Source organism: Mangifera indica, chromosome 13 (genome assembly GCF_011075055.1).
Source record: "Mangifera indica cultivar Alphonso chromosome 13, CATAS_Mindica_2.1, whole genome shotgun sequence".
Lineage (NCBI taxonomy): Eukaryota > Viridiplantae > Streptophyta > Magnoliopsida > Sapindales > Anacardiaceae > Mangifera > Mangifera indica.
The window spans coordinates 14,542,896-14,565,719 of record NC_058149.1 but is presented as its reverse complement, the minus strand read 5'-3'; the positions used below and the strand labels follow the sequence as shown (position 1 = coordinate 14,565,719).

The window sequence follows — 22,824 nt, the reverse complement described above, 5'->3', positions numbered from 1 at the left end:
ACAATACCTTGAAAAATCATCAATGAATAAAAGAAAGTATTTGTTACCATTGTAAGAAGGCATACTCATGGGTCCACATACATCTGTATGAACTAGCTGGAGCTTCTCAGTTGCTCTCCAAGCTTGATTTATAGGAAATGGAGTTTTGCTCAACTTACCAAGTTGACAGGTACCACAAACATCAGAAATTATAATCACAGTAGGCAAATCATTCACCATTTTGCTTTTTTCAAGCAACTTCAAAGCATCATAATTTGTGTGGCCCAACCTTTTGTGCCATAGATAAGAATTAGATTCAACTCCAACAAAAGCTTCAATTTCATAATTTTTCAAATCAAGATTAAAGCTTCTATTATGCATTTTAGTTGATAGAAGCTTTATGCCACAAGGATCATAAATTTCATAGGTTCTATTTTTGAACTTAACAATATAATTTTTGTCTAATAATTGACCAACACTCAATAAATTATGTTTGATATCAGGTACAAACAAAACATCAGAGATAAGTTTTGTACCTGATAAGGTTTGCACTATTACAACACCTTTTCCTTTGACATCTACAAGTCTGCCATCACCAAGTCTCACTTTTGAGGAGTACTCTTTATCCAAAGTCTTGAAATTTTTCAAATTTGCTGACATATGGTGTGTGCAACCGCTGTCAATCATCCAAGCATCAATGTTTTGTGCTGCAATTGAGCATTTTTCTGCAGTAACAACAACAAAGAGTTTCTCCTCTTGAACTTTAGGTACTTCATTGGCTTGAGCAGACTGAGCCTGATTTTGATTATTTGCATTACTTGGACAAATCTTTTCCATGTGTCCAAACTGTTTGCAAGATTTGCACTGAACTCCAGGCCTGTACCAGCAATAATTTTCAGTGTAATTTGTCTTTTTACAATAAGGACAAGGTGGATACTTGCCTCTTCTATTTCTTCCTTTGTTGTTCTGATTAAATTTTTTATCTTTACCTCTCTTTGAATGAGAGCCCTTCTTTGCATTATCAAATTGCATTTTTGTTTTTTGGGATGCAACAAGTGCCTTTTCAACTGAGCCTTCTTCTTCTCTAAATGCTTTTCTTTGCTCAACAGCTTGTAGAGCACTTACAAGTTGTGTGAGAGAAAGCTGAGACAGATCCCAAGCATCTTCAAGTGAAGAGATCTTTGCCTCAAATCTTTCTAGAAGAGTTATCATTACCTTCTCCACAACTCTTCTTTCTGGTAGGTCCTCACCCAACAACCTCACTTGATTAACAACTTTCATAACTCTATCAATGTATTCCTTCACATTCTCAGTCTCTTTCATCCTGAGAAATTCAAACTCCTTCCTTAAGTTGAAGATCTACATTTGTTTTGTCTTTTCATTTCCTTGAAATTCCGACTTCAGCTTGTCCCAAACTTCTTTTGTTGTTTTGCATGCCATGATCCTTGTAAAAATAGTCTCATTCACTGCTGAATGAAGACTACTCAAGGCTCTAAATTTTCTAGAGACCCTTTCTTCATACATTCTGAGCTGATTCAGAGTTGGATTCTCTGTCAATTCAATTTCAACGTCTGATTCAATAGCTTCCCACAGTAACAAACCCCTAAGATATGCTTACATCTTCACAGACCACACATAATAATTTTCTCTAGTGAAGATTGGAGGAGAAAGAGTGTAAATACTATTACCTGTAGCCATCACAAGGATCACTCATATTTCTGAAGTGTTTTTTTTTTTTTTTTAAAGTGAGGTTTTCTTCCTTGCTTTCACTCACACACAGTCCCACAAAGATCAGTTCGCTTTGATACCAGTTGTAGAAAGTTTTTGTATATATGTATTTAGAAAGAAGAAGAAAGAAATTGTAAAAGGGAGCTACTTTTACATTATCGTAAAAACATTTTTATAGTAATACAAAAAGTATGAGTCAATACCAACTTTCTAGGATTTAAGGAAATTTGTTCCCTTCTTTATAGCTAAAATTAAGCTCCACCACAATTCATTCACAACAGGTACATTCATTAAATTCTTGCTAAATCATTACACAAAAATATCACAAAAGAGACAAAAACAAAAAGCTGGTGACATTTGGTTTTAATCTGCTGCATAGCTTTGTATCACAACAATCTTCATCAGAAACAAATATATCTAATACTAGAATTGTTGTGATCAGGAAAAATTCCTGCCCTGTTTTGAGTTTCTTCTTTGGCGATGATGTTGAGGTGGAGCTTGATGCCACAAGGATTATATATGTGCTTGTTGGGATGACGGTGTGTCCAACTTTCAGTCCCACAGATAGAGCAGATCAAGGAGCTATTTTTGGAAAAATACAACATAAGACGCTAGAGGAGTGGTGCATGACGACGTCGGAGAGAGGGTCAGGTTTGCTCCAAGGGGTTGCCATTAGGCCAATTACCCAACTAACTAAAGATTATCTTCTTCAAACTGGTCAAGTCCCTATTTCTATATCTCAAAAACTTGATAAGCGATGTGATTGTATCAAATTAAATGCATTTTATTGCAAAATGAAAGTATTAAACTTATTATTTATAAGAGCTTTCATATTTCTGTGGTGCCGTGATCATTTGATCGTGGGAAATTAGGATTCAAAGTGCATTAAGAAAATTTGTTATTAACTAAGATGACAATTTTCTCCTCCAATCTTTATCCATGCACCCTCTCTTTCTTATACAAGATAGAAATTCTCCAAAATAAATAAATATACCTATACGTGACAACAGGTTGTTCCAAATTTCTAGAACTCACAATTTTGGGAACTATTAACCTTGACTACAATCATCCAGGAATCACCAAATGAAAAACTACAATCACAATCACAACATTATATACATTAGACGATAGAAAATCAAGTTAACAAAAATTGTTGTTAAAAATATTATGCACATGAAAAGTTAGGTGATTACAAATTTCAAGATGCAAAATTATATTGTTGATAATTCATCATAATATTTCAAGAATTTAGATATGGATGATAGTGAAAATGTATGATAATTGTACATATTAGTTTATTTCTCAATGCTTAATTTTTATCAGCATGCGAACATGCATGGTTTATCTGCTATAAGTAAGGTCAATTTAATAAAATTAAGAGGTTTCGTTCTCAGTTCTTAAAGAATAATAAGGCAAATTCTAAAAATTAAAAAATTTAATTATTAGGGGATCAACCCCGCTAAAAAGCTCATAGAGGCAAGACCTATCATACTTCAGGTTGTGCCTCAAACATTCAAATTTCGTGTGTCAACTTTTTTGTTAGGATCAACATTTTATTTTTATGTGCCTTGATTGACATATCTATAACACAATAAATCATGACTAACACATCTCAGACTCAATTTGATGATTATTCTTCAACAATCATACTCATCAAATGTGTGACACAATAAGCTATTGTGATTTCTTGTCGGTGATCTGATGATCGAGAATAGTAGTTGAGAGATTTGGATTGCCTTTTTGAGCATTTGAAGTACTGTTAATTTGTACCCAAGGGATGGGGAGCAGTTAAAGTAAAACTGAAAAATAACCTGGGAAGTTGTTGCAGAAACAACGGATACACAGAACAACAATAAATAGAATGGATTTTGCAGAATTTGAATTGACTTTGTTGATAGAAACTTTTTTCTCTAAATTTTCCATCGTGCATAACAAACTTTATTCAATATTACTTGGAATTAGAAGCATAAAATTAGGAGTACATTATTGCAAGCATAAATTGAAGCACAAGAATTTCTTCTTATTAATTTTCAAGTGCAAGTTTAGCTGCAACCACCAGGACCAAACCCAACCCTCTGACCGACCAAATCATGGTGCAACTCTATTCCCATTAGCTGAAAATTTCCCAGGACCAAAGAAGGTTCTCCAGAGCCTGCTTGAAAAGCTAAACACGCTTGCCTTAAATCCTTTCCATAAACAAACAAAATTCCCTTCACATCCAGCTCCAATTCAACCCCGCCTTTGAAGAAGATAGAAATCTTTGGTATTACAACTTCATCATACTTGCTAAAATCATAACAAGTATCAAAGTCAGCATTGCTCCCTGGTTTTAACATCTTATAATTTGACATTTTCTTACGGAAAGCTGATCTCAGGGGCGCATACAAAGATGATGGCAGTGATGTGATGGTCGATCCTGAGTCAATTATCCCTCCTGATTTACTATACTCTGATCTGGCTACGGGTAGATGTTCTCCAGCGATGGCCATTCCGGTAACGATGATGTCGTAGAACAATGACCCTGTTGGAGAAGTGGGTACTGGAGTGAACTTGACGAATTTGTAATTTTTATCATCATCAGTCTTGCCGAAGGTTGTGTATCCAGGGAAGCTATAAGATGAGGGATAGCAGTAAGAAAAGTACTTTTTGGAAGTTTGTGATATAAAGGATGCTGGATTTCGATCAAGACCAATTAAGCCAGTTGCTCCACCTATTTCAATGTCGACTGAATTGTTTAGGCCACATCCAAAAATGTAAGGGTATTTGACAAATGTACCATGGCGGCGGTTTATAATGGTTAACTTTTCAGTTGCTACGACGCCAAAGGTACTACCACTGCCGTATGAGGAACCGTAGATGTACTGGTTTTCATTATCGCAAATCGGTCCGAAATCTGGAGGAACACTAATAAACAAATTTCTCGTTACAGAGTTCAGTGCATACATCCCTAATATCTCTAGTGCTTTGTGGGAGGGTGGGATTTAGCTTAAGAGTGTCACAAATATGTATTTGTACCTGGTAAACAGGCTGACGACCTGCATGAAACGACAGAAAACAAGGAGGACTTGGATGGATCAAATAAGGGGGTTTTCTGTTTAAAGGAATCATCGCATGGCGTGCACTGTGTCCAAGTGATGTCGCTACCGGTGTCCAAAAGGAGATTAACCGTTTGTCCTGGCGTTTCCAGGGATGCGGTAATGTAGAACTCGATGGATGCCCCATCTGATTTAATGGGCTTGGTACCGACCGAAAAAGCGTCTGTTTGCTTTAAAAGGTCATCATCACTGCCAGAATGTTTTAGCTGAAGAGTCTGGATTGAATGTATTTGGCTCGGGCTCGATCTTTGCGCAGAATTTCTGAATAATTCGGAGTTTTTACTTTGCCCTTATTAATGTAGGAGCACGGACCATACCTGCTTACAACCTCCAGAAATGCTTTGCTTGGAACTGATGTTAGAAATTTTCTGATGTGCGCTAACATTAATTATACTTTTGTTTAATAAAATTGGGTAATTAAATAGTTCAATATCAATTTAAAAATGGGTTTAAGTGATTAATAAAGATAAGTCCAATACAATTAAAGGTCGTGATTCGTGTGGACAGTACAAGTATAGACTTTAAAATTTATTGGACCTTGATGGGGGGTCGATTAACCTATTATAAATTGGCTAGGTCCCTACTCCAAAACCTAATGCAGTATAACTTACCCATTCAAAGCTGTCATTTAGGGAGGATTCTAGAGTAGAAGACCAAGTCACATCGAGAAGTGATCTCGACAGATAATTTTAGGTGATTTCAATAGGTTTTTCAGTTTCAAATTGTATGGAGAATCAAGTATTTCTAAAGCTTAAAGTTTAATTCAGTATATTATAATCTGTGCATAGATCTCGGGGTTGTAGTTGGATGATCTATTTTACTATATTTTGCAAAATTAATCTTACAACTGAAACAGCAAGACATAATATTCAGTCAGAAGCTCAATAATAATTACAACAAATTAAGCTATGAAAAATCAAAACTATGTATGTAACCTCTGGTGGAATTCCGGTTGCAAACAGTCGGGGGCAAAAGAGAACTGACATTAAGAATGTGACAATCAGAGAGTCGGGTTTCAGCTTGTTCAGCATGACTGTTGTTTACAGAAGGAGCAACCTGAGCTACATGGGAGAGCAAGAAGCTTACTAGAACGTGCAAACTCTGTCTTGTGGGTTTGATTTATGTAAGCAGCTGGTTGGAGATAAGATATGTATTGTCATCTAGATAGATAGTAAGTGTCAGGGATACCTCATAAACACGTCATTCTGAATTTGATGGATTACGATTGGATGATGCACCATGAGGTTTTCAAGCAACAAAACTAAACCATATAGCAAAGCATACAAATAGTTCAAACAAAGGATTTAGGATTTATGTAAAAAATCTGGAAAAAGACAAAGAGAATTCCACCACAAATAAAAAATAAATGAAAAGGTTACAAGTTAGAGATTTCATCTTTTGTTTATAATTACAAGTTTGATGTAAGGTTATCTGAATTGAATTAGTTTGGTTTTAAAAATTGACTAAACTTAATTTGGTTTGACTCAAATTCATTTAAATCAAACTTGAATTGGAGAATAAAACCATTTAAAGAGAATTAATTGGTCCCAATACCAACAAAAAAGAAATATAAGATTCCGGATTTATGAGTTTGTTTTGTGTTGTATTTCCACCTCAACTTCTTGTTCAAATATCTTCTTGATTGAAACCATAGAATATGACATTTCAGGGACCTTCAAGCATCAAGACAAATTCGTGCGACATATGGTCCCTGTGCAAGCACTTAGGCGTGAAGTTGTATAGCTAACCCCATGTAAGTACTATACATGGTAAAGCAAGCCCCGTGTGAGCACTATACATGGTAGAGCAATCCCTGTGTAAACACTAGGCGTGAAGTTTATTTTGGCTGGAATCAATTTCGGTTTCTGGCACGACCCTCATGTTTTACTTGAGATGAGGATAAAATAAAATTGTTGGAATTACATAGGATTTCTTTACCCTGGTGACACTCAGCATAAAATAGTTAGCATAAATACGTACCATTAATTTGTATCTCACGTAAATCAAACTTGCCTTTCCTTTTTCTACTGTTTCAATTTATAACATGAGAGTTAAAGTTACTTAAGTTTAAAATAATTTATTAATTATTAGTTTTATTTTATTGATAAATGTCGTCATGGTCTCTAATATGATAGGAAAATAATCGCATGATTGTGGAGTGATTTGGTTTAGTACCGTCAAGCTGATGGGATTCCCGGTGAGATGTCTTTCCTTTGCACAACACTTTTCCCCTTTTTTTTTTTCAATTGCGTCTTAATTTGGAATTTGGAATTTGGAATTCCAATTTTTCTTTTTTGATGTGAGATTTAGATATCTTTAAACTCTTTCACTTCACCATCGAAGGTAACCACTGGAGTGTACATCATAGTTGAGTGAAACTGATGCCTTGAATTTTGTATACAAATTTTACTATTATTGAATCAAAATGGTGGCTTTCCTATGTTTTAGTTTTCCTGTTAGGCAGTCTAGTTTCCAATAGTCAATAGAAATGGTTGCAATAGCTCAATATCTGGAGCTTAAGATTTAGGAGGCTAGTGTATGAAACATTAAATTGGGGGCTCCACTAAACTCTCAAAATAAGAGGAGGTTTCTGAAAATTTTCAAGTAGAGATTAATTGAGAATTGTATGTCAATTTACTTCATCTAACGCACATTCCTATTGTTTTGCATGGCATTGAAGTTGGGACCCAAATGAAAATTTAATAACATAAATCTTTTATTTGTAGATTCGATGGGCCGAGTTTCTTGGAAAGGTTTAGAGGGAAAAGCATAATGTTCGTGGGAGATTCTTTAAGCAGGAACCAGTGGCAATCCTTGGCGTGTTTGCTTCACTCTTCAGTACCCAATGCTAGCTACAATTTATCAAGCGTTGGAGATGTCTCCGTTTTCACTTTCATGGCAAGCCCCTTCCTTTTTCCCTTTTTCTGTGTTTGTTCCATAGCAAAACAATTCAATTAAATTATGTACTTGGAGAGTTTTAGGTAGGACCGATCCACTTATATCACTTAGATATATAAATTATAAATAATGTTATATATATCTACTTTAAAGTATATAAATAAATACACATATAATATTTTATCATATAATTAGATATGTATATTTAAATTAGATCCGCATAGTTTTATTGATAAATTATTCTTACTAGTAAAATCTTGTCTAACACACCACACATATATATGAATGTATGTATATAGGTGTAGGCAAAAGGATTTTATTAACTTTCTAATCAATATACTTGACGTGAGAAATCTAGTAAAAGATAAAATATTAGCTAATATCTTGTGTTAGGTATCTAAAAAGGTCAATGACTTTTGTGTATTCCTTTATATTTATAATTAGTTGCTTGTTTTATTTGCTTGGTTTGATTGATAGTTGATATTGAAAGAATTGTGATAGGTTAATGGAATGCAGGATTATGGAGTGAAAGTGATGCTTCATTGCAACATATATCTTGTAGATATAGCTTGAAAAAAGATTGGTAGAGTCTTGAAACTTGATTTTTTTTTTTTAAGAGAAAAACTTTGGAAAAATATTGATTTGCTCATTTTCAATACATGGCATTGGTGGAACCGTAGAGGACCAACTCAACCGTATATATTCCTCCAGATTAACCTATATTGTATACATTAAAATAATATAACTAATGTTTAATATTTTTGAAAATTCAGGTGGGATTTTATACAAATAGGAAATAAAACTCTCAAAGACATTGATCGTATGGTTGCTTTTGAAATGGCTTTAACAACATGGCTACAATGGGTTGATACTAACATTGATTTTAACAAGTCTCAGGTCTTCTTCCAAGGAATTTCCCCTTCTCATTAACTGTGGAGAGACGGGGATTGGATTTTAACATGAGATAATTGGTTTTCTTGGATACAAATGATAAAACACCTATCCAAAAATAGACTTAACTAAATGGCGGATCTAACAACCTAAGTGGTTGCACTTGAGAGAGAGTGTTGGAGACTAAAATCTCATATCTAATAAATACAATACAAGTGAGTAGTTTATAAGTGTGGGAGATTAGACTTTAATAAAAACCAATTGGTTTTGTGTAATATCGGTTTCAATCTTCACATTTGTAAACCTAATATATTTTAAACACGGTATAGAGTATAAGTCAAATAACGGATCTAATAGCCTAAAGTATTTCTAGATACAAGTGACAAAACACCTAACCAAATAGTAGATCTAACAGTCTAAAGTGTTCCTAGATGCAAGTGACAAAACACTTAGCTAAAAATTTGTTGAGTAAAATAACGGGTCTAACAGTCTAGGTGGTTGTACTTAAGTAGGAGTGTTGAAGATTAAAGTCTCATATCTAATAAATGTAATATAAGTGTGTGGTATATAAGTGTATAGATTAGATTTTAACACCAGCTAATTAGTTTTGTGTAATATGAGTTTCAATATTTAAACTTTTAAGCCCAATATATATTTTCGACAGTAACAATCTATGCATTGATAGATGCATAGATTAGTCAGATGGTGTAGCACAGATGTTGACCATGTCAATATGATGTTGTCAGATTGATTTGTGTGATTTTTGCACATATCTATGTACACAAATAGGGCCATTTTGATCAAATTTTTTATGGTTTTCGTACCAAGAAACCACCAGGGAGGGGGGAGATATCACCGGAGAGGAACATCAAGAAGAATAATTGTCAAAAAGATAGAATGAAGTTTTTGAGGTATAAGTGCAATGTTTCAAAGTTTGAGGGGGGGTGTCTGCTCATTCTAGAATATAAAACCCTAAAATTCATATATGGTAGGAGTAAAAGATTAACTTTTTAAAATTAATTTAAGGGGAAATGGTTAGTTTTATAAAACTAAGGGAGAAAAAAGAAATAACTTTTTTTATTTAAATTAAAATTCTAAACGACGACTCTATCATTGACTGTAATAATCAAAACTAACGGATAAGTGAACATTTGAGATTTCAAAAATTAACAGGATCACTTTGGGTTTTCACTATGCTTTGAGTGGGAATAAGTCTTTTGGCCTAATAATTATATTAATTTTGAATTTGTCTTCTTACCATACATAACTACTAATAAAAATATACAAATCCATCCCTCCTTTGACCATTTTTAATTTTATTTTTTTAAACAAATTCCTAGTTTAAAATACTCTTTATCAATTTGTTATATAATTTTTTACCTCATATACTATACCACAAATGTATTATTTATCATTTTTCAAAAATAAAAAAGATTAATGGAATATATATATAATTTACAAATATAAAGACTGAAACTTATATTATACAAAACTATTTAGCTTGTGTTAAAGCCCAATCCATACACTTATATACCACTCATTTATATTGCATTTAATAAATGTGAAACTTTAGTCTCCAATACTCTCACTCAAATGTAAACACCTAGGTTGTTAGACTTTGTCATTTGGCTCAATCGGTCACATTATATTTAATTCAGATATTTTATCTATCCATAATTTATAGGAAGTGGAAGTTACTGACTTAATAAACACTCAATTAAGCATATAAGTCGCAGTCAATAAAACATCTTTTTAATATGAAATTGAAAGATTAGTTTGCATCATTATAGACTTAATCATACCCAATGTTATGATTAGAATTTTTAGTTTTTAATTGAGTATTTAAATTATATTTTATAAGTGATTTATTATTTTTAATTTAAAATTAATATATTATTTAAGTATTTAAATTATTGATAATTTTATTGTTTTCTCCCCTAATTTGGATACGTGGATCCTCACTTTTTTGCACACACGGGAACAAAAAATTCATGTAAGTGGCATTGGGTCATGCATAGCCCGCGTTTTTTGAACACAACATGCATATTTACTTGCATATCATGACCTCACAATTTAAAAATAAAAAAATTACAAAATAAAATAGTCGTTAAAAAAGTACATTTAGATTGTGTTGCTCATAAAATAATAAAAGATTTTAAGAATTTAGATATAGGTGAAACTAAAAATATATGACAATTATACATACGAGTTCAATTTTGATCAATATCTTGCGTATCATTTTAAATACATAAATAAATATATATTTATATGTGTCATTATATTATTGATTGTTATTTTATTTTTAATTTAAAATTATTTAATCATATAATAATATATATATCAAATATGTATTTATTTATATATTCAAAATAGATATATATAGTTTTATTATTTTATTTTTCATATTAATCATATGTTTTTTTGGGGTAAATATAAGAGCCATTCCAATAAAATTTTAGAGGTATTATTTTTAAAAGAATAATTAAGAAAATTAATAATTTAAAAAAAAAAAAAAAATTTGGTTGGTCATTAGAGACACAGTCCACTATGCTGTAGGTTGTGCTTTGAGCCTTAAAATTTTGTGGATCGACGTATCCTGCTGCAATAAACTATGGCAATTATCTTTTGGGTGATCTCATTGAGGAAAAAACAGGGGGTAAACATAACAACAATAGAATGAATGTTGCAGAATTTGAATTGACTTTGATGGCAGAACCTTATTTCCCTAAATTTTTGCATCCTGCATACCAGATTTTATTCAAGATTACTAGGAAGTAAAAGCGTACAATTAGGAATACATTATTTCAAACATAAATTTAAGCACAACGATTTCTTCTTGTTAATTTTCAAGTGCAATTTTAGCTGCAACCACCAGGACCAAACCCAACCCTCTGACCGACCAATTCATAGTGCACCTCTATTCCCCTTGTCTGACTATTTCCCAAGATCAAAGAAGGTTCACCAGAGCCTTCTTGAAAAGCAAAACACGATTGGCTTAAATCCTTTCCATAAAACAGCAAAATTCCCTCCACATCTAGCTCCAATTCAACCCCGCCTTTGAAAACGATAGAAATCTTTGGTATTACAACTTCATCATACTTGCTTAAATCATAACAAGTATCAAAGTCAGCAATGGTCCCTGGTTTTAGCATCTTATAATTTGACATTTTCTCACGGAAAGCTTATCTCAGGGCTGCATACACAGATGGTGGCAGTGACGTGACGGTCGATCCTGAGTCAATTATCCCTCCCGATTTACTATACTCTGAACTGGCTACGGGTAGTTGTTCTCCAGCGATGGCCATTCCGGTTACGATGATATCATAGAACACTGACGGTGTTGAGGAAGTGGCTATTGGAGTGAACTCGACGAATTTGTAATTTTTATCATCATCAGTCCTGCCGAAGGTAATGTATCCAGGGGAGCTATAAGATGAGGGAAAGCAGTAAGAAAAGTATTTTTGGGAAGTTTGTGATATAAAGGATGCTGGAAATCCATCAAGACCAATTATGCCAGTTGCTCCGCCCAATGCAACGTCGACTGAATTGTTTCCGCCACATCCAAAAATGTAAGGGTATTTGACAAATGTACCAGAGCGGCGGTTTATAATGGTCAACTTTTCAGTTGCTACGACGCCAGAGGATCTACCACTGCCGTATGATTGACTGTAGATGCACTGGTGCGCTTTATTGCAAACTGGTTCGAAATCTGCAGGAACAGTAATCAGCTAATTTCTTGTTACAAAGTTCTATTATCGATCCAAAATGAATTGGTGCATGCATATGTATCAAATTATCAATACTGTTAAGAATAATGTCTGTAGGATGTTCATACATACCTAATGGCTCTAGTGCTTTGCGCGAAGGTGGGATTTAACTTAAGAGTGTTACAAATATATATTTGTACCTGATAAACAGGCTGACGATGTGCATGGAACGACGGAAAACGAGGAGGATTTGGATGGATCAAATAAGGGTGTTTTCTGTTTGAAGCAATCAAGGTATGGCGTGCACTGTGTAAAAGTGATGTCGCTACCGGTGTCCAAAAGGAGATAAACCCTTTGTCCTGGCGTTCCCAGGGATGCAGTAATGTAGAACTCGATGGATGCCCCAGCTGATATATCAGGCTTGGTGCCCACCGTCAAGTAGTCTTTTTGCTTTAAAAGGTAATCATCACTGCCAGAATGTTTGAGCTTGAAGAGTCTGGATTGAATGTATTTGGCTCGGGAGCGGTCTTTGAGCAGAATTTCCGAGTAATTCAGAGTTTTTGCTTTGCCCTTGTTAATGTAGGAGCATGGACCATATCTGCTCACAACCTCCAGAGATGCTTTGCTTGGAACTGAAACAGCTAGACAGAATATTCAGTCAGAAGGTCAATAATAATTACGACAAATTAAGCTATGAAAAATCAAAACTATGTAACCTCTGGTGGAATTCCGGTTGCAAACAGTCGGAGGCAAAAGAGAACTGACATTAAGAATGTGACTATCAGAGAGTCGAGTTTCAGCTTGTTCAGCATGACTGCTGTTTACAGAACAGAGAAGGCATAAAAAAAGAAAGAAAGCTTGGAGGAGCAACCTGAGATACATGGAGGGCTAGAAGCTTACTAGAACGTGCAAACTCTGTTTTGTGGGGTTGATTTATGTAAGCAGCTGGTTGGAGATAAGATATGTATTGTCATCCAGAAAAATAGTTAGTGATGGATTACGATTGGATGATGCACCATGAGGTTTTTAAGGAACAAAACTAAACCAAATACTCTTAACAAAGGATTTAGGATTTATGTAAAAAATCTGGAAAAAGACACAGGATTCCACCGCAAATAAAAAATAAATGAAAAGGTAACAAGTTGAAGATTCATCTTTTGTTTATAATTATAAGTTTGATTTAGGGTTACCAAAACCGAATTAGTTGGGTTTTAAAAACTGACTGAATTTAATTTATTTTAATTCAAATTCGTTTAAATCTAACTTGAGTTGGAGAATAAATTTGTTTACGAAAATGAGTTAAACTCGAATTAGAGGAACCATTTAAAAAGAATTAATTGGTCCCAATACCAACAAAGAAGAAATATAAGATTCCAGAATTATGAGTATGTTTTGTGTTGTATTTCCACCTCAACTTCTTGTTCAAATGTCTTCATAATTGAAACCATAGAATATGACATTTCAAGGACCTTCAAGCATCAAGACAAATTCGTGCGACACATGGTCCCTGTGCAAGCACTTTGGCGTGAAGTTGTACAGCTAGCCCCATGTAAGTACTATACATGGTATAGCAAGCCCCGTTTAAGCACTGTACATGGTAAAGCAGTCACGGTGTAGACAATAGGCGTGAAGTTTATTTTGGCTGGAATCAATTTCCGTCCCTGGCACGACCCTCATGTTTTACTTGAGATGAGAATAATATAAAATTGTCGGGCATTACATATGATTTCTTTACCTTAGTGACACTCAGCATAAAAGAGTTAAGCATAAACACATACCATTAATTTGTATCTCACATACATCAAACTTGCCTCTCCTTTTTCTACTGTTTCAATTTACAACATGAGAGTTAAATTACTTAAGTTTAAAATAATTTATTAATTATTAGTTTTATTTGATTGATAAATGTCGTGATGGTCTCTAATATTGATAGGAAAATAATCGCATAATTGTCCAAGATTAAGGAAGATGATTTTATCACAATAGAAAACAAATGCTTAATGCAAGATGACTTTTGTGGTCCCTCTATTTTTTGTTTTATCACTTCTAGATGAAAAAAAAGGCTACTATGAGACATACTTAGAAGACACGGGTTAGAATGTCGCTTGTTCACTGGTCGATGCTAAGAGTCTAATTCATTTATTAGTTTAAAAAGGAATTTCGACTGGACAACATTTCATAACTTTTGGCAATGATGTTGGCCTCTCACAATCAGGAACCGTTATCACACACCTGCCACCGGATGCATACTAATCTTTGTGAACTGCAATTCATGAATCCGCGGTTGGGTATCCTATGACAAACCCTTTCCGGTTTTGTCTTGGTACGTACTACGATTTTAGTCGTTACAGAAGTATTACCTGCTGTGAGCTTCTTCTTTGATTATGATGTTGAGGTGGAGCTTGATTCCAGAGGGGTTATCTATGTGCTTGGTGATGAAGCTATGGAGCAGTGAAGTTGGCTGCTGGAAAATTCTGAATTTTTGAAGATGATTTTGGTGCAGAAAGTTGAAGCTGATGTGGATTATTTTTGTAGCCTTAAAGTGATGACAAACTTAACCATTTTGTAATGTTTTTGGTTAGATTACAACCAAACCAAAATTGTAGTAGTTGTGTTTGGTGTACTTTGATAATTAAGGTTTGGTTAGTTTGTAAGAAATTATATCGGTAAGCTTATTTTAAGCTGCTGTTGTACATGAATTTAGTGGAACTAATGTAACTATAAATGTATGACAAAGAATAGAACATGTAGACTTCTCGCGGCCAAAAACGTCTTCCGTTCCAGCTCTCTATTTTTTCCCTTTTTCTCTCCTCTGTTTTGGAATTTTTTAATGTTTTCTTCGCATGCAAATCTCTATTAAAAATCAACACTTGGTGGGTCGACGGTGTATCTAGCTTTCAGTCCCACAAATGGTGCAGATCAAGTAGCTATTTTTGGAAACATACAACAAAAGAAGCCAGAGGTGGTGCATGACGGCGTCGGAGAAAGGGGCGGGTTTGCTCTGAGGGGTTGCTAGTAGGCCAATTACCCGACTAATTAAAGATCATCTTCTTCAAACTGGTCATGTCGCTGTAAATTTATCTCAATTACTTGATAAGATATGTGATTGTATTAAGTTATAAGAGAATAACCAATAATATGTCTTTCATGCTTCTGCCAAATGTCATTTGCAGTGTTAATTAGCGCATGAGAGATTTGGATCCAAAGGGCATTAAGATGGTATTGTCACAAGCCGACAAGTGCAAGTGCAGCAAGAGCTGTTGAAGCGCAACAGTGTGAACGCCAGTCCAGGCCAGGTTCAAGCAAGAGTGTAACAACAATGTGAGGCGTCCAACCCATTATCCAATAGCCATAACAAGGGAGTTCGGGCCAAGGGATCCAACAACCAAAGTTCCAGATTATTCTACAATATTCCAGCAAGTGAGCCAAGGGAGTGCAAGGGTGTGACAACCACTTGTATATGAATCTTTATCTTTATCACCTTGGGTACGCAGCTGGCTAAGGGTGGCTTGGCATAGGGAAGGGAAAATCCATTGTATGTAAAGTAGATTTTTAGGCATTGTGTAGTTGAGTAGTAGGAACTACATTTATTTTTGTGTGCCTATATAAAAGTCTCTTTGTACAGATTTTATTCAAGCAATCTTCAAGTAAAACACTTATTTTTTCCAGCACTTTAACTGTCTTATATCCTTTGTGTGAGTTGTTATGTATTCTTGAATCGTTTCCGCTACTAACATATTTCAACAAGCGTGGAATTGTTTGAGGGTAAAAGTTGACCTAGTGCAATGTGCTACTAAGTGTCGTATAGGTTTGCCAATGGGATAGTCAACTTGTGACAATGTGCCACTAAAAAAGATGACAATTTTTTTTTTTAATTAGGATTTATGCCACTCTTTTTCTTATACGAGATAGAAATTCTCTCAAACAAATAGGAATGAGGATAGAGAAAATTCTCAATCATCAGGAATATGATAAATATATCTACATATGACTCTATATTGTCTTAGCATAACCCATATTTTTTGGCACCACCCAACCTCGCACGACCCACAAATATATGGATTATATCACAAGCGACAAACATGGTGGGCTATATCTATATTATTTGCTTTATCTATTGTTAAACACTCTTAAAAAAAAATTGAGAGTACAAAATTTTATTAAATTATTTGAAAAAATCTAGAACAATCACGTTTAAATTAAGTTCTTCCAAAGGTAAACAACATATTTGGTATATTTTTACTAAATATGAACAGTTGATAGATTTAATCACTTCAGTTAACGAATTTACAAAATATTTAAATATTAATAACAATCGATTTGATATTTTTACATGAGCTGAAAAATAAATTCAAAAAACTTATCCTATAATTTTCTTCATAATAAATGATTTACTAACATCTCAAATTTCTATTATAGTATCAAAATTAACTTTTAATAGATATAAATATGTATCAGATGATAGAAAATGAAGTTTATATCTAAATATTGTTGACATTATTATGCATGAAGTTTATATCTAAATATTAAAAGAATAATTATGAAATAAAAAAAAAATCAATTTTTGGCAAATTGATCCGTCAAAAAACCCATAAAAACATGGCTTTTATGTTGTAGGTTGTGCTTTGAGCTTTCAAATTTCGTCGACCCACATCCTACTAAAATCTCTATTTTACCATGTCTTAGCATGACATGATCAATAAACGGTATCCTCCCGTGATAACTCATCGAAGAGTATGATAGAATAAGTCAACGTGAATAGTTTTTGAGAGATTTGGATCGTCTGTCCGTGTATTTGTAGGATTGTCTATACCTGCGCGAAGGGAGGAGTTAAGTAAAACCGAAAGATAACCTGCGAAGTTGCTGCAGAAACAGCTGAAACACAGAACAACGATAGAACGGATCTTGCAGAATTTGAATTGACTTTGATGGCAGAAACTTATTTCTCTAAATTTGTCGGTCGTCCATACCAAACTTTATTCAATATTACTTGGGAATACATTAATATTTCAAGCATAAATTGAAGTACAAGAATTTCTTCTTGTTAATTTTCAAGTGCACGTTCAGCTGCAACCACCAGGACCAAACCCAACCCTCTGACCAACAAAATCATGGTGCACCTCTATTCCCCTTAGCTGAAAATTTCCCAAGATCAGAGTTTCATCAGATTCAGAGCTTTTACTAAAAGCTAAACACACTTGGCTTAAATCCTTTTTAAGAACGACCACAATTCCCTTCACCCCCAGCTCCAATTCAACCCCGCCTTTGAAGAAGATCGAAATCTTTGGTATTACAACTTCATCGTACTTGCTCAAATCATAACAAGAATCAAAGTCATCATTGCTCCCTGGTTTTATCATCTTATAATTTGACATTTTCTTACGGAAAGCTGATTCCAGGGCTGCATACACAGATGGTGGCAGTGACGTGAAGGTCGTTCCTGAATCAATTATCCCTCCTGATTTACTATACTCTGAACCGGGTACGGGTAGCTTTTCTCCAGCGACGGCCATTCCGGTTAAGATAATATCGTAATACTCAGACTCTTTTGGAGAAGTGGGTATTGGAGTGAACTTGACGAATTTGTATTGTTTATCATCATCAGTCTTGCCGAAGGTAATGTATCCAGGGGAGCTATAAGATGAGGGAAAGCAGTAAGAAAAGTATTTTTGGGAAGTTTGTGATATAAAGGATGCTGGAAATCGATCAAGACCAATTATGCCAGTTTCTCCACCCAATGCAACGTCGACTGAATTGTTTAGGCCACATCCAAAAATGTAAGGGTATTTGACAAATGTACCAGAGCGGCGGTTTATAATGGTCAACTTTTCAGTTGCTACGACGCCAGAGGAACTACCACTGCCGTATGATTGACTGTAGATGCACTGGTTCGCTTTATTGCAAACTGGTTCGAAATCTGCAGGAACAGTAATCAGCTAATTTCTTGTTACAAAGTTCTATCATCGATCCAAAAGGAATTGGTGCATGCATATGTATCAAATTATCAGTACTGTTAAGAATTATGTCTGTAGGATGTTCATACATACCTAATGGCTCTAGTGCTTTGCGCGAAGGTGGGATTTAACTTAAGAGTGTTACAAATATATATTTGTACCTGATAAACAGGCTGACGATGTGCATGGAACGACGGAAAACGAGGAGGATTTGGATGGATCAAATAAGGGTGTTTTCTGTTTGAAGCAATCAAGGCATGGCGTGCACTGTGTAAAAGTGATGTCGCTACCGGTGTCCAAAAGGAGATTAACCCTTTGTCCTGGCGTTCCCAGGGATGCAGTGATGTAGAACTCGGTGGATACCCCAGCTGATATATCAGGCTTGGTGCCCACCGAAAAAGCCTCTGTTTCCTTTGAGTGGTCATCATCACTGCCAGAATGTTTGAGCTTGAAGAGTCTGGATTGAATGTATTTGGCTCGGGCTCGGTCTTTGCGCAGAATTTCCGAGTAATTAAGAGCTTTTACTTTGTCCTTATTAATGTACGAGCATGGGCCATATCTGCTTACAACCTCCAGAGATGCTTTGCTCGGAACTGAAACAGCAAAACATAATATTCAGTCAGATCCTCAATAATAATTACAACAAAACTATGGAAGATCAAAACATTGCACATAACCTTTGGTGGAATTGCGGTTGCAAACATTTGGGGGCAAAAGAGAAGTGACCTTGACAATGTGACTATCAGAGAGTTGGGCTTCAGGTTGTTCAGCATGACTTTTGTTCATAGAACATAGAAGGCATAAAAAAAGAAAGAAAGCTTGGAGGAGAAACCTGAGATACATGGAGGGCAAGAAGCTCACTAGAACGTGCAGACTTTGTGTTTCTGGGGTTGCTTTATATAAGCAGATGGAAGATCTAAGCGCATGAAGTGCAAGCTACTTAGCTTTACTTGAGTTTGGAATGTGCTGACTGTTAATTTTTCACCATTGGCACCACTGAGACAAGATAGGGATAGCCATTTAAAAGTAATGATTTAGTGGTAGATTTAGAAGTATTGATGTCACTACTGACCACAAATCTAATCTATCTTTATTCTGTAAAAGCATGTCATAAATTTGATGAATTACGATTATTTTCTGGGGTTGCTTTATATAAGCAGCTGGATGGAGCATTAGCTCCATTGATACAATGTGCAGACAACCATTTTACTCCATTAGCTCCAATGAGATAAGATATGGATTGTCATCCATAAAAATAGTAAGTGTTAGGGACACCTCATAAAAACGTCACTTTGAATTTCATATATATATATATATATATATATATATATATATATATATATATATATATATATATATATATATATATATATATATATATATATATATAGATATATATGTATGTATGTATGTATGTATGTATACTCCTTATTGAATTAACTTAAATGTTTTGAAAAGTTTTTTTTAATACCATTATAAATCTTCTTCCTCTGTTCAAAATTCGGCTCACCATTTTACAACTCAAAGCAAAACGTTAACTTCATTTGAGGCAACCCATTAGCTACCTATAATTAGTGGCAAACCGAAAGGGGTTTAAAGGGTTAATTGATCCCCTTGGCTTTAGGGCTGGATTCGAACCGAGCCAGCTCGAGCTCGAGCTCGAGCCGAGCCCGAGCTGGCTCGGATTGGTTCGGTATATTTTTTTAAAATTTTTTTATACAAAACGACGTCGTTTTGATTTATATATATATACAAAACGGTGTCGTTTTGATATAAAAAACGAGCCGAGCCGAACCGTTACCGAGCCGAACTCGAGCCGGCCCTCAAAAAGCCGAGCCGAGCCCGAGCTGGCTGCGAGCCGAGCTCGGCTCGGCTCGAATCCAGCCCTACTTGGCTTTGAATTTTTTTAATTTAATAATTAAAAAAATTATATAACCTTTAAAATTCTATATTGATCTTTTTAAGTTTTATCGCAGGGTTGTCGCTTATTGTTTCCAATGGCGGACTTTGAAATTTTTAAGTTTAATAGATGAAAAATCAATATAACCCTAAAATAATAAAAATTGAACCCCATTCATATTTCATTATCTTCAATTGACCCCTTTACATTTTATTTTTATTCAACTGACCCCATAAGATTTATCCATGTGTCTGCCACAGCTTATAATCATAAGTTTGATATAGGATAAACCTAAATCGAGCTGACTGAATCTTGAAAGCTATGGAGCTATGGAGCAGTGAAGTTGGCTGCTGGAAAATTCTGAATTTTTGAAGACGGTTTTGGTGCAGAAAGTTGAAGCTGATGTGGATTATTTTTGTAGCCTTAAAGTGATGACAAACTTAACCATTTTGTAATGTTTTTGGTTAGATTGCAACCAAACCAAAATTGCAGTAGTTGTGTTTGGTGTACTTTGATAATGCAGGTTTGGTTAGCTTGTAAGAAATTGTATGTGTAAGCTTATTTTAAGCTGCTGTTGTACATGAATTTAGTGGAACTAATGTAAATATAAATGTATGACAAAGAATAGAACATGTAGGCTTTTCACAGCCAAAAACGTCTTCCGTTCCAGCTCTCTGTTTTTTCCCTTTTCTCTCCTCTGTTTTCGCATTTTTTCATGTTTTCTTCGCATACAAATCTCTATTAAAAATCAACACTTGGTGGGTCGACGGTGTATCTAGCTTTCAGTCCCACAAATGGTGCAGATCAAGTAGCTATTTTTGGAAACATACAACAAAAGAAGACAGAGGTGGTGCATGACGGCGTCGGAGAAATGGGCGGGTTTGCTCTGAGGGGTTGGTAGTAGGCCAATTACCCGACTAATTAAAGATCATCTTCTTCAAACTGGTCATGTCGCTGCAAATTTATCTCAATTACTTGATAAGATATGTGATTGTATTAAGTTATAAGAGGATAACCAATAATATGTCTTTCATGTTTCTGCCAAATGTCATTTGCAGTGTTAATTAGCGCATGAGAGATTTGGATCCAAAGAGCATTAAGATGGTATTGTCACAAGCCGACAAGTGCAAGTGCAGCAAGAGCTGTTGAAGCGCAACAGTGTGAACGCCAGTCCAGGCCAGGTTCAAGCAAGAGTGTAACAACAATGTGAGGCGTCCAACCCATTATCCAATAGCCATAACAAGGGAGTTCGGGCCAAGGGATCCAACAACCAGAGTTCCAGATTATTCTACAATATTCCAGCAAGTGAGCCAAGGGAGTGCAAGGGTGTGACAACCACTTGTATATGAATCTTTATCTTTATCACCTTGGGTACGCAGCTGGCTAAGGGTGGCTTGGCATAGGGAAGGGAAAATCCATTGTATGTAAAGTAGATTTTTAGGCATTGTGTAGTTGAGTAGTAGGAACTACATTTATTTTTGTGTGCCTATATAAAAGTCTCTTTGTACAGATTTTATTCAAGCAATCTTCAAGTAAAACACTTATTTTTTTGCAGCACTTTCACTGTCTCATATCCTTTGTGTGAGTTGTTATGTATTCTTGAATCGTTTCCGCTATTAACGTATTACAACAAGCGTGAAATTGTTTGAGGGTAAAAGTTGACTTAGCGCAATGTGCTACTAAGTGTAGTATAGGTTTGCTGACGGGATCGTCAACTTGTGACAATATCCCACTGAAAAAGGTGATAATCTTTTTTTTAATTAGGATTTATGTCGCACTTTTTTTTTGTACGAGATAGAAATTCTCTCAAATAAATAAGAACGAAGATAGAGAAAATCCTCCATAATTAAGGATATGATAGATATATCTACATGTGACACTATATTGTCCTAGCATAACCCACATTTTTTGGCGCCACCCAACCTCGCATGAGCCACAAATATATGGATTATATCACAGGCGACAAACATGGTGGGCTATATCTATATTGTTTGCTTTATCTTTTGTAAAAGACTGAAAAAAATTATTCAGAGTAAAAAATTTGTTAAGTTATTTGAAAAAATCTAGAACAATCACGTTTAAATTAAATTATTCAAAAGGTAAACAATATATTTGGTATATTTTTACTAAATATAAACAGTTGATAAATTCAATCACTTCAATTAATGAATTTACAAAATATTTAAATATTAATAACAATCAATTTGATATTTTTACATGACCTGAAAAATAAATTTGAAAAACTTATCCTATAATTTTCATCATAATAAATGATTTACTAACGTTTCAAATCTCTATTATAGTATCAAAATTAACTTTTAATAAATATAAATATATATCAAATGATAGAAAATGAAGTTTATATCTAAATGTTGTTAACATTATTATATGCATGAAAGAATTGAATGATAACATATTTAAAAATACAAAATTGTGTTGCTAATGATGAATTTAAAGATTTAAAGAATTTAGATACGAATAAAAGTGAAAATATAAGATAATTGTATGTATATAAGTTTATTTTTTCACATGAATCATAAGTTTTTTTTTTTTAATTTTATTAACTTAATTTTTATTAGCATATAGTAACAGTTTTCGTCCATTATAAACGAGAGTTTTTCAATAAAAATTTAAAGTTATTGTTCTCGTTTATTAAAAGAATAATTATGAAA

The 22,824-nt window shown here is 34.4% G+C and overlaps 3 protein-coding genes and 1 pseudogene across 5 annotated transcripts; 1 reads left to right on the top strand and 3 right to left on the bottom strand.

Moving 5' to 3' along the window:
* Nucleotides 1-3,749: 3,749 nt before the first annotated feature.
* LOC123194223 (aspartyl protease family protein At5g10770-like) lies at nt 3,750-4,652 on the bottom strand. Its single transcript, XM_044607376.1, has one exon. The coding sequence runs from the start codon at nt 4,650-4,652 to the stop codon at nt 3,750-3,752; it is 903 nt and encodes a 300-aa protein (XP_044463311.1).
* Nucleotides 4,653-7,574: 2,922 nt separating this feature from the next.
* Nucleotides 7,575-8,630, top strand: LOC123194262 (annotated as a pseudogene).
* Nucleotides 8,631-11,594: 2,964 nt separating this feature from the next.
* Nucleotides 11,595-13,273, bottom strand: LOC123194480 (aspartyl protease family protein At5g10770-like). 3 transcript variants are annotated; one of them, XM_044607694.1, is made up of 3 exons: nt 13,015-13,273; nt 12,499-12,939; nt 11,595-12,300 (listed from the first exon to the last, which is right to left on the bottom strand). In XM_044607694.1, exons 1-3 carry the CDS (start codon nt 13,178-13,180, stop codon nt 11,774-11,776), a joined length of 1,134 nt encoding a protein of 377 aa, XP_044463629.1. In that variant the 5' UTR covers nt 13,181-13,273; the 3' UTR covers nt 11,595-11,773. The 3 variants fall into 3 exon arrangements, with proteins under 3 accessions (XP_044463629.1, XP_044463631.1, XP_044463630.1); XM_044607696.1 differs by having other exon boundaries at nt 12,499-12,918; XM_044607695.1 differs by having other exon boundaries at nt 12,499-12,930; nt 13,015-13,271.
* Nucleotides 13,274-17,240: 3,967 nt separating this feature from the next.
* LOC123194424 (aspartyl protease family protein At5g10770-like) lies at nt 17,241-19,215 on the bottom strand. Its single transcript, XM_044607613.1, has 3 exons — nt 18,930-19,215; nt 18,414-18,845; nt 17,241-18,215 (listed from the first exon to the last, which is right to left on the bottom strand). The coding sequence occupies exons 1-3, from the start codon at nt 19,093-19,095 to the stop codon at nt 17,362-17,364; spliced, it is 1,452 nt and encodes a 483-aa protein (XP_044463548.1). The 5' UTR covers nt 19,096-19,215; the 3' UTR covers nt 17,241-17,361.
* Nucleotides 19,216-22,824: the final 3,609 nt, after the last annotated feature.